Source organism: Triturus cristatus, chromosome 9, assembly GCF_964204655.1.
Source record: "Triturus cristatus chromosome 9, aTriCri1.1, whole genome shotgun sequence".
Lineage (NCBI taxonomy): Eukaryota > Metazoa > Chordata > Amphibia > Caudata > Salamandridae > Triturus > Triturus cristatus.
The window spans coordinates 1,010,600,230-1,010,612,467 of NC_140592.1; the positions used below are offsets into that span (position 1 = coordinate 1,010,600,230).

The 12,238-nt window shown below is 47.0% G+C and overlaps 1 protein-coding gene across 10 annotated transcripts in view; it reads left to right on the plus strand.

The window, feature by feature from the left end:
* LOC146799211 (uncharacterized) overlaps nt 1-12,238 on the plus strand; it is a 144,191-nt gene that overhangs the window by 104,523 nt on the left and 27,430 nt on the right. For all 10 annotated transcript variants that reach the window (XM_085626665.1, XM_085626669.1, XM_085626668.1 and 7 more), the window contains 2 exons: nt 9,249-9,340; nt 11,684-11,744. In XM_085626665.1, coding sequence (XP_085482791.1) covers nt 9,249-9,340; nt 11,684-11,744 — 153 coding nt within the window. The remainder of the gene's footprint in view (nt 1-9,248; nt 9,341-11,683; nt 11,745-12,238) is intronic.

A 12,238-nucleotide genomic window follows, 5' to 3' on the forward strand; every position in this document is an offset into this window, starting at 1 on the left:
CCTTGACCCCAGCCAGAAGGAGAGCCTCCAAGAATAAGTCGGATGACTTCCTGTTCACTGCACAGGACCACAAAAGCCGAAGAAGCCTGCCTGGCGAGTTGCTATCAGAGATCACCAAATCATTGCTCCTTGCCGCAGTGCAGATTGGCAGATCAAAACCTGATGATAAAAAAATTGTACCCAACTGCTGGGCTGGGAAAGTTATCAGAGTGCAGTTTGGTCACCCAGATGGAGAGTTAGACCAAAAGAAGGAAATCTCTGAGTTCATTGTGCATGGCGACAAGTAGTCCATTGGTGACTGGACTTTTGCTGAATCAGAGAGGACTTAGTAGGACGTCGACTCTTGTGTCCAAGGTAGCCCCCCCCAAGTTTTTGGACTGAGGAGTAGTGCTAGGAAGACCCCCATCAACCACGCAACATCTTCAGCGTCCTGTATCCCTTGCTTCAGGACCACTCCATAGACATTAATGTCAACTAGCCACTAATGCTGGAACTGGACTGGAGACTGCTTTTTTGCAAAGGTAACTGTTCCTTTGGACCTTTTACTCCTCTTGATTGACTCCCTGTCGAAGTTAGACACCCAAAGTACTTCTAAGTAACCGCATTCGTCCTTGATGTAACTTTTTGCTGAAAAAACTTCTAAGTGTCAAATTTATTGAATTTGCCATTACTTGTTTGTGGTTGAGTGAAAAGTCTTGATTTATTGTTTCTTTAAAAATCTATATCTCCATAACTTTCTGGTGGATCTTTTTGGTTTTGGTGTCCATAAATTCATAAAAATACACTTTATATAAATTGATGTTTGATTTCTTGAGTGTTGTTTCTTTCTTCAATTGTTTTGGTGCTGTTTAAATGCTTTACACTAGTTCCTTTATTAAAGTCTGACTGATTGAAGCCACAGCTACCCAGGGTTAAGCTAAGGTTTGACAAACTAAGTAAGTAACTTTTTGTTAAACTCACAAATACCAAGGTATCTTAGCGGTAACAGCGTAAAACCTCAATGAAAAAGTGGTCAATAGGTGCACTTACTTTGTGATAAAAAGAGCCATGTTTTGAGCTGTTTCCTATAACATGACAGACTGGGCATGAGGAAGTGAATTCCAGAGTTTACCATCAAGATATTGTAAACTCCCGCCCCCCGCCCCATCTAGTTTTCTTTACTTCGGGGACTTTTAACACATGGGATGTTGCGGACTGTAAGGTCCATTGTGGACCGTACTGAAGAACATTCTGACTGGTCCTAAAAGGGGTGGAAGTGCATTAGATAACAAGGTCTCACAAGCACACCATCTAATACACCTCATTTCCTCCCAGCCTCTGTCTGAGAAGTTGAAGATGCTGGTGATGATGGGCCATGGCAGTGCTCCCGGAGGGGGTCTTGGGGCCAAGGACCTATGGGCACATTCAGCCAAGAAACACATGGAGAACTACTGTGGAGGGACCTAGGATTTCAACCACTGAGATATGAAGTGTGTGGGAGGTCATCCCCTGCGCCTCTTCCGGGCTACCCACAATAAGATATCATCATGCCGTGAGTGACACACATGGCCCTACAACTCGATGACTGCTCCCTAATGGTTCACAATTTTGGAATATAATCCCTGGATGGTGTCTTCCGCCATAGTTACGGCTTTCTTCCTCTCTCACCCTGTCAGCAGTATGATAAAGCTCTTGACATACTAGGTTGATATCGATGCAGAGCTCATTGATTTGTTTTTTCACCCCTTACAAGGATCTAAAGTATTTAATAGCCAGTCGCATTGAGTTTGTTTGATCCATCTGTGGTACCTTCTGCCCAGTGGTAGTGTCCGATGGCGCCGTTGGACAAATTAACGAGGAAGGCCTCACATTCGGGAATCTGCCCTTGATTTGAATGCAACTATTTGCTGCTTTGCCCATGGTGGTACATCAGTGAAAGCCTCTGGCCATATCCTATTGGAGGAGAAGAGGGATCCCTGGCAGGCCAGACGTAATTCAGGTGCTCACAGGCAGAGCGTGTCGCTGCAAAGTGTCCAACTGAGCTGTCCCCTGGTGCTTCAGTGATGGGGGACACCGAGGCCAGCTGCCAAAGACCGGGTCCCCTCTGTGCTGGACGCACCCACCACTGCAATCAGTAGGCCACCAGCTGGGGGAAATACCTCCACCAGCACGGGCCCGCATTCTCCTCAGTTGGCCCTCCAGTGGGCCACAGGACAGTCAAGAACCCCACACCGTAGGGGCCTAACACAGTGCCCAAGCAGCGAGGAGGCAGGGTCCTGGAGCTCCACACAACCAGGGTTAATGGGTTTTCCTCGGTGTTCGTGGTCTTTGCAGTCAGGCGCAGGCATCCCCCGGTGGGCCCAGCACAGGTGGTGGACAGTCTATGTGCCAGTGTGGAGTCAAGGAGAGGGGTGTGTGCCACCCTGGCAACACCACCCCAGTAGGGCCACCACCTGGAGTGGGATGGCGTAGGCCACTCCTTGGCCCAGAGTGTGTATGTGTGGAGATATATACACACTCTCTTCCCCCTCTCTCCGCATTAAGCTATGGCGCCTCTAGGGGAGGGCAGAGTTTCCACATTCAGGCTGCCTGGAGTCGGCAAAGACCAATGCGGCTCTGCCACCACAAAAAAGTGCAGGCTGCCGTTGCAGGGGGCCACAGGCTACCCCTCCACTTGATTGAGGTGCTCCCCCACCACCAGCGCTCCACTCTCACTGCCGAGCAGGCCAACTGCAGACCCAGTGCAGTGCAGGCAGCTAGGCACAGTCAACGTTCCAGGTCTTCACTGCAGCAAAGAGATGGATGATCGTTGGCTCCCTCTTCATTGCCGTGAACAGACCTGCCACATTCGGATGATGTTGGATGATGGTGGGACGAGCGCAGAGCTCAAGTCAATGCGACCACCATCTTTGGTGGCTTAGCCATGCCGCTGTCCATTAGATCATTTCCCTAAAATGCCTGGCATGTAATGTCTGAGGTGCATGGGCAAAATAGCCCATCAACCTGCTGAACAGAATTGTCCTCTGGGTATGGAAGATACTGGGTCATTTAAAGTTCCACCCTCTTTTTTTGGGGTACCAAGCTAATGGAGAAACTGTAAACTTTTCCGCTGTCCGAAGTGCCCTGAATCTGTTGTACAGTCTTTGTATCACTGGTTGGCATTAGGCTAGGTGTGGCATATCTACTATCAAAATGGCAGCCCTGATCCCAAAGCCCGTGCCCAGTCATGCGTACTTGTGTTTTTACTGCCTTGCGCATGCCCATTAGAAGCCCCTCGGTCTCCTAATGGGCAGGCTGCGGGCATAGCGTAAGCTGTGCCCTCAGCCAATCCTGGCGCTGCAGCAGCGCCAGGATTGGCTGAGGGGTTGCCACTCCAGTGCTGACGTGGTGTTGCGGTTTGAAGGGGGCAGAGGCGCCAACGCGGACCAGGAGCAGAGGCGGTCAGGTAAGTTTTTGTTTTAATTTTATTTAGTTCTCCCGCTGCTGGTGGTAGGGTTGGGGTGGTGTTTAGGGTTAGGTGGTAGGGTTGGGGGTGGTGTTTAGGGTTGAAATTTGCTAGGGTTCCCGGAGTCTAGGGCTCAGGGCCCTATTCAGGTTCGTGCATAATGGTGTTGGGGTGTTTTTGTGGGTTTGCCGGCGGCTTGTGTTTGGGTGAAAAGTAGTACCCCTTCCAGTGGATGGATTTGTGTAATTCTTGCTGAGATTCTTGGGAATGGCTGGAACTAGTGTCCCACTGAGTTTGAAGATGATCGAAGTAGTGGAAGTGCGAAAAAAGAGCATTTTTTGTGAAGGCCCGGATTGCAATGTTATCCAATGGGCGGTGTTGGGGTGCGTGGAGAAGTGTTTTTTAGGGGGTTCCAGTGGATCAACAGGAACGGGGCTGCTGTGAGTGGCAGGGAGGTGGAATTGATGGGTGTGCAGGAAGTTTGGGAAGAATCGATCGATGGGAAGGGTGTTTTTTGGCAAAGTCGAGGAAGGGAAAGAGCTGCCATAGGAGCCCATGTTAAACGTGAGTTTTGCATGTTTTTGGGGTTCGATTGTAGGGTGTTGCAGGTGGTTCCGAGTGGATTTGCTTAGCTGGGATAAAAGTTGGGAAGGTCTAATTTTGATTTCAAGTGTTTTGAAGAAAATCCATGGAGGGGAAGGTGTGTTTTGGGCCTAGTTTCAGAGTGCGTTTTGACGCGACTTTAGGCCTTTGGGAGCTGGCGGTAATGCACATGTTTGGGATGTTAATTTGGGGTGTTCTAGGTTTTTGGGAATGGGATTAGGGGTGTGGGAGCAATGGTGGGAAGGTCTAGTTTGTGTGAAAAAGAGCAGTTTGGGTGTAGTTGAAGGGGAAAGGGTAATTTGGTCCTGTTTTCTAGGTGTATTTTGTGCCATTGGCGAAGATTGCCTGTACTGGGTAATTGCAGGTGTGCGGGATACGAATAAGCTAGAGCGATAGAAATAAACAGATAGCGGTTGGAGAGAGAGAGGTGAGGAGAGGTAGAGGCAAGGATAAACGGAAGCGTGTGCACCACACCTGGCTTGGCAGCTTTATCTCCCACCTTTGCGCCAAAGTGGTAAGCTAGCGTCCAGGTTATGTTACGGGGCACTCCTCCAGCACTTTTACGCCCCGCCATTTTCAAATGTCACCAGCCGCCCCTGAGAGGGAATGTCCCACAGCTGATACTCCGAGTGCAGCAGACGAGAGGGAAAAGAACCCAGACCGGTTTAGGGCCTTTTCCTCCTTGATTTACCCCCCCCCCCCATATGTTTCTTATTCCGTGCTTTGTGAATAACAGAATCCACGGCTACCTATAGTTGTGCAGTACACCAATAGGTGGTCAATGCACCTGCAGTATGGATCTGTGCCGAACCTGTAGCTCACAGGTGGCAATCCCAGTGAGACAGCTCTCTCCCAGCAGCACAGTGACACTGTGAGCTAGGGAGGGGATTATATTTAAGAAGTGCAGAAACTGTTAATATTTGCTTCTAAAATCCTTCTAGGTTGCATAAACCCCCCTAATGTCCTTCCTGAGCCATCTACTATGCATCCCTCCTAACAGAAGGGCACTCTGTAGGCCAGGCATGTATTGCCTTTGGTCTGTAATCTATTGCCAATCTCGCGGGTAGACCAATGAAACCTGCTGCTTCCTATGCAGTGCTTCCACAAACATGCACATGCTTGTGCACTAGAGTGCAAACCTGTTTCTTTCCTACAGGACTTTATTTATTTATTTAAGAAGTTTTATATAGCGCTGGCCTGACCTGAGGGTATCGGAGTGCTTTACAACAGATAAATTGCAGAGAATCACAGCAACAAAAAAAAACCAATTAGCAGTGCAGGTCGATGGTGGGGAGATCTGTTTCGAAGTCTTGGACAAGGAGTCGAAGCAGTGCGAGGTGTCTACTTCCTGCTCCGACTGCTCCTATCGGTTCCCTAGGGAGCGGTCGAGGAAGAGGGTTTTCAGTTGGCTTTTGAATTTTACAAAAGAGGGAATAGTTCTGATGTGGGGGGGGGGAATAGAGTTCCAGATTTTAGGCGCGCTCCTGGCGAAGGATCGTTTTGCAGTTTTTTGTTTTTGAGTTTTCAGCGGTATGAGTAGGAGGGAGTTTGAGCTTCTGAGGTTCCTGGCCTGACCGGCTTTTTTGAGTATGGCCGCCAAATATTCGGGTTTGCTGGTGTGCAGGGCTTTGTGTGTGAGGCAGGCTGTTCTGAAGCTAACCCGCATTTCAACTGGGAGCCACATAAGTTCTCTGAGTGCAGGAGAAATATGATCGAATTTCTTGATTCCGGTGACCATTCTGGCTGCCGCATTGATAGTTGTTTTGAGGGGAGCCAGATGTGATTTTGGTATTCCTGAGAGGACAGCATTCCCATAGTCCAGTCTTGACAACACCAATGCTTGGGTGGCCTGTTTGAGATCACTGGGCAGACTGAAAGGTTTTATTTTGTTCAGTAGCTTTAGGTTAAGGAAAGTGCTCTTAGCTGAGTTCTTGATGTGTAGGGTCATGTCCAGTTTCGGGTCTAGCGTGATGCCTAGTGATTTGACAGTCAGCCAGGGTGAGGTTCCCGTTGAGCGCATCGACGGCTTTTAGCCATTCTGCAATTTGGGGGGGGTTCTCCTCTTTGTTCGAGATGAGGAGTAACTCGGTTTTGTCGGGGTTTAATTTAAGGTGATTACATGACAGCCAGTGTTTAACATCTCTCGGTATGTCATTGAGTCTTTGAATGTCTCTGATGGAGGCGGTTTCCAAGTAGATCTGGGTATCGTCAGCATAAAGATGAAGCGGATGTTGGCATTTTTGAGTAGTTTGGTGAGCGGTTCCATGTAGATGTTTAAGAGTTGTGGGGAGAGCACTGAGCCTTGAGGGACTCCCTTGTTGACTGGGTGAAGGTCGGATGTAAAGTTTTTTATTTTTTTGGGTGCGATTGTGTATGAAGGAAGAGAACCATTGGAGGACCACCTCGCCAAGTCCGGCTCTTTCTTGGAGAGTCCTAATGGGGAGTTTGTGGTCTCCCGTGTCGAATGCTGCAGATAGGTCTAGGAAAATGAGGAGACCGCATTGGTCAGAGTTTAGTGATTTGTAGATATCGTCGATGTTGAGGATCGCAGTTTCAGTGCTACAGCTTTTTCTGAAGCCAGACTGATGGACGTCCAGTAGGTTGATGTTGTCCAAGTGTTGGGTTAGTTGTTGGAGTACGCATCTTTCTAGGATTTTGGACAGAAGTGGAAGGTTAGACAGGTCTAAAGTTATTCAAATCCTTTATGTCAAGGCCGGGTTTTTTCAGCAAAGGCGTGACTTGTCCTACTTTAAGGCAGGCTGGAACAACTCCATTTTTTATGGAGCTGTTTATGATCGTGCACCTGAGCGGTGCTAGGGAGTGCTTCAGCTTTTTGGTCAGTTGGGGGGGAGAATGGGGTCAAGGACATGAGATGAGGGTTTGGAGGTGGAGATGAGATTGATTATCTCAGTTTCCTGCATGGGGTGGAAGCTTAGCCAGGATTTGGTAGAGGGACAAGGGGGGATATCATACGCCCTGGACGTGCTGCTCTTTGTGGGGAGGGTATTGTTGGTGTCCAGTGAGAGTTTGATCTTAGTAATCTTGTCATTAAAGAAGTTGGCAAAGTTGTTGCAGATTTCTTTGGACACCTGTATTGAGGAAGTAGCGGGCTTGGAGGTTTGTTGCCTGATGATGTTATAGAGCTCTTTGGGTCTATTTTTTGCGCAGTCCAGCGCAGAGCGGAAAAACGTGGATTTCTTGATGCGATTGTTGTACTTCATACGAGCTGTTTTGATTTGTTCGCGGAGGATGGTAGTGGGGTTATTCCTTCAGCTTCTTTCTTTGGTTCTTAGTTGTCTCCTTTCGGAGTTAATGTCAGTGTTGAACCATGACCTGGACGGAATGGCTCGGCTGTTTTTTTAGCTTTAGAGGAGCTAGTTGGTCAAGCATAGCCACCAAGTTTGAGTTGTAAAGCGAGGTGAGTTCGGTTGTGGAGAAGTGGTCGTTGTCGTTGGGAAAGAGCGGGCTTATTCTTTCTTCTAGGGCTACCATGGGAATCTGGGTGAGGTTTCTAGCCCATTTGGGGGGTGCTGCACGGGTGACTGGGAAACCATTTTTGGTTGATGCGAAATAAGATCATGTGATGGTCCGACCAGTACACTGGGAGTATGTGGTCGATTGCAATTGTCTCATTGAGCGATAATGGCATCCAAGGTTGCTCCTTTGTAGTGTTTTTCCTCTGCGCAGTGTTGGGCTAAGCTGTTGTCACAAAGAAGATTGGATAACGTTTGAATTACCGTGTTCGCTTTATTCCACCGGATGTTTAGATCACCAAGAATTAGGTTGTTGGCGTCCCCAAGTGCGCAGTGAGAAATCAGGTTGAACGAATGCTCCCCGAATGAAGAGGTGTTGCCTGGTGGGTGATAGAGAAGGTGGCAGAGTAGTGCTCCAAAATCCTTAGTCTTTATATTGGCGGTAAGACATTCAAAGGTATTGTACTTGCATGAGTCTATTTCCATGATGGCGATGTTGTCCTTATGAATGATAGCTACACCTCCTCCTCGTTGGTCTTTTCTGTCTTTGTTAATAATGGAAAAACCTGGGGGCACAAGCCTATCTAAGCATGGTGAGGAGAGCTCGTTGAGCCAAGTCTCCGTGATGAACGCGATGTCAATGTCCTGCGAGAGGATGGCTTCTGCTAGTTCGGTTGCATGCATAGGGGCCGATCTGCAGTTAATGAGCATGCAGTTGGTGAAAAGCTCTTTTTTGCTGGGGTTCTTTCCCCTGGGGGCCCTAGGTAAGGTGGTGAGGAAGGGCGGTCTAGGGGGTTTCGTGAAAGGATCTGGATTTTGGGGAGTCAGTAGGAGGTGCGTCGTATGATGAGTCTAGCTCGACCGCTTCTTCGAAAGACATTGCGGCTTTGGTTCAGGGGTGTCTTGATGTCATGGTCTCAGTGTCTGTATTTATGCGTCTTTGTAACCTGGGCGCGGGGCCTTTGTTTCCTAAGGTTTTCTGTGACAGGGTCTCCGCGTCCTTTCTTGAGGGTCTCTGTATCTGTGTCGCGGGGGTCGACAAGGGCCCTTAGGGTGATTGGAGCTGGACGGAGAGGGTGCCCGGGGGGGGGGGATTGTTGGTGCATTCGGGCCTTGTCGAGGTTGGTAAGGATTTCATTCAGGCCCCGGGATATCAATTCTAGCTGGCTTTCTAGTAAAGCGAGACGCTTTGCCATGATTTCGTGGGCAGGGGTGAGGGGATCTTGGGAAGGGTCGCCCTGAGAAGTGTGGTTCGTGTTTACGTTATGTTGTCTATTACTACTTGTGTAGAACATGTTGTCTCCTTTTGGAACCCAGGGTGGGGGGTGCATTGGGACCTGTCGTGGTTTCGACCTCCTGGGGTCTGCGTGAATACTAGTGTGGTTAAAATGCGGTGTCGGCAGGGCGGGGTCGTGGTGTTGATGTGGGTGGATCATGTGAGGAAGATGAGTTTGGCATTCCTCTTGGAGTTGGAGATCACGATTCGTGGAGGTGCTGGAGTGCTTCATATCCAAGGTATTTTACTATGCTGTGCTAGAAACTATATTAATTAGGGCTTCTTTTTTTCCAACATTTTTGTGGGTGGTGTCATCTCATTAATCGCCCTTGGAGATGACCAGGCTCTGCTCTTTTGCTTGCTGCAGTTTGGGCTGGTACTCACATATTTCCCAGGTTTGTTTTCTACTCACAGTCCACCCCTGCCATTGTGGTAGGTTCTCTCTGAATATCCTCCCCTTCTCTGCTCACAGGCATACTGCAACCCTACTCCGCAACCAACTGCTGATATTTGGAGGATGGCGGCCACCGATGTACCTGAACGATGTACACATCCTGGATTTGGGTAAGCCATGACCATAGGTATTTACTTTTATATGTAACCAGTTTCTATAACACGTACGTGGCCCAAGGCCATTCGAGCGTTTACAAATGAACAAAAAAATAGATAACATAAATAATTTATGCCAAACACAGGGTGATGGGCAAGTGTGCAAGAAACACTAGACCATGGTATCCTGAGTGACCAGCTCTCTGTTCACTACAATTGCACACCATCTTCCACGGGCAGCATAATCTGCATATATGTTTCAGACCTTGTATATAAGGCTCCCAGTTTTCAGTTTTTACTGATTTTTACAGATAAATACAGACCGAAAAACATCTATTTTCCAGCTGTATTTATTTTTCAATATGGAAAAATGTATACCATAGGTCTTCTTTTGGACTATTATCACTACTGTCAATCATGGGTGGCAGGTCAGTATATGTGCAGATTGACAGGTAGTAGAGTTAAAATAAAAAATAAAAAAAAGAACAAAGGTAACCTAATGAAGATTAAATAATTGTAGATGTGCAGGTTTTTTTCGTTCTACAATGTCAATGTGTTCAGAAGATTGCATTGTACTGGAAATGGGTAAAACCTGCAACATTCAAACATGAGTATATAGTTACTGGTTAAATTAATGTGGAAATGTATCCATTGCAGCTTCATTTTTACATTGAATGCAAACTAAATATGGATAAATGAGTGTGTATAAAAAGATCAAAAAGTAAACCTGGATAACTACAGACAGAAATATATAAAAAAAAAAATACCATAAAGCTGGGAGCCCTACTTGTATAGCCCAAAGCCTAGCATGAGACCAACTGATCCATATGTAGTAAAGAGAGTAGGGACCTATTCAAGAGGGGGTACAAGGCTACTGAGGGGTCCCCCACCAATACCCTTGTCTAACAGATTGTGTCTAATGTGCAGGTATCCAAATAAAGCTGATGGAATCACGCTTAGCTTATTGCATACTAAAGGACCACATTTTGATAATGGTACTTGTTATAAGTCAGGTGGGGGCTTATAGACACACAGAGTTGGTGGGTGCGAGTTCCTCGGACTGTAGGATGGTGGTACTGGGGGGGGCAGGGTAATAAAATCTCCAAAGATGGGTGAGTGAAGCTAAGTCAAAACCAGCCCTGGGTTGCTTGTGTTCCGGTTCATGGAGGACCTGGCTTGGATGTTCGGGCTGGACGCTTCCCATTGGAGCAGGTTCAAGAATGATTTGCATATGTCTGGATTCACACTGAGGTGGCATGACGAGCAAAAGAACGATGGGTGGAGTGCTACTCTGAGCTATTGCCAGTGGTTAGACTTATTGCAAGCAGCCTCCCATCGCCCTTTGTGTTTCATGAATGAAATTAGTACCTGCTGCAGAGAACAGCATGTAACCTACAAGTCATGGGTTCAGATTCCAGTAGGACAAGTTCAGCTTTTCATATTTTAAGAACTTCGATGTTGGTTAACTTGCTTAATACGTGCCACGTTGCAGTTCTGTTTGTGGTGTTGGGAACATTTGCTATTACTACGGTATTATTAGTTCTACCAGAAGCCACGTTGCCCCCTCTCAAGAAGTGGCGTGAACCTGGCATCGCCTCTTTACCTGGCAGAGGAAGGTAGAGTGGTCTGTGAATTATTCATTTGATAACCTGAACTATGCTACGTTGACATTTTATATTAAAGTGGACACCACTCATGCCAACAAATACTTTATCAGATTGGGTTCGCAAAATAATTTTAATGCAGTCTTTTCTCTGAAACTGATGCAGTGTTGTCCAAATGCTAGAGGTAATACTGTCTGAGGCAGAGGGAAGCTTTCCCAGCGGATTACCTTGGATTTGCCTTTCCAACTAGAATGAATCTGTTATTCCAGGCCCACAAAATACTTTTACATCTTCCTCAGACCTGAACGGAGAAAGAATATTCCCTGAGCATACAATTTCCCACGGTAATTTATCATCTGCTCTTCCTGCTTCCCCCGCCCATCATAATTCTCTGATTCATGTCAAGTTTGGTCGTTTTAGGGTTCGCTGCTGCCAATCTTTCATAAAATTACTGTAAACCAATCTCTTTACTTATTTTCTCGTCCTGCTTTGTAATTTAGTTAATCCCTACCGTGAGTTTCCCTTTCTGGTTTCTACAAAAACAGCCACAAGTCTAACAATCTTTATCTCATTGGGAGGAGTAAAATGTTAACAAGTGCTCATCTCTGTGTGATGTAATCCTCCCCGCTTACCGAACGTGACCATGGGCACAGGGGGGGAAATGCATAAATACAAATGGATCTATTTTTTTTTTTTTTAAAGAAACCAGTGACCCTCCCTACTGTTGGCTGAATTCCTTCTTTCTTTTTCTCAGGCTTCATGGAGTACACATCTGTACGTATGCCACCAGGTTCCGGGCAGCCTTCACCTCGCTGGTAAGAGCCGGGTGCTTCTATTAATGAGCGAGGCATGGGTGGGAATGAGGAATAGGCCATTCTGGGAGATGGGGAGCAGAAAGCTTGGTTGATGATACTGAGGGTGAGTTTTAAGTCCATCTAAGTATGAGCTATACAGCTATACTATTTCATTGGTTAGAACGCTTGACATCAGTGGGACTGAATTTAGTTTTTGGATTGGAAATTGCCACAAAATTGATCTTTTGAGCATTATTTAGAACAGAGGTTATCCACTGAAGGTGCTGATAGACCACATTGACCATCCAATGGGCATGATTTAGAGTTTGGATCATTCTGTTGAGGGTCGTGTTGAAATTATTGACCCTCTGGTGCTGGGATGTGGAGCTTTTAGTCTATTGAAGCTGAAGGCAGAAGTAACCCTAAGGAGGATGAATCTTGAAGCTTGGATATTCCTCTGATGATCCGAATACTATATTTGTGGTCATTGCATATAGTGTTTTAGCCACGTGAGG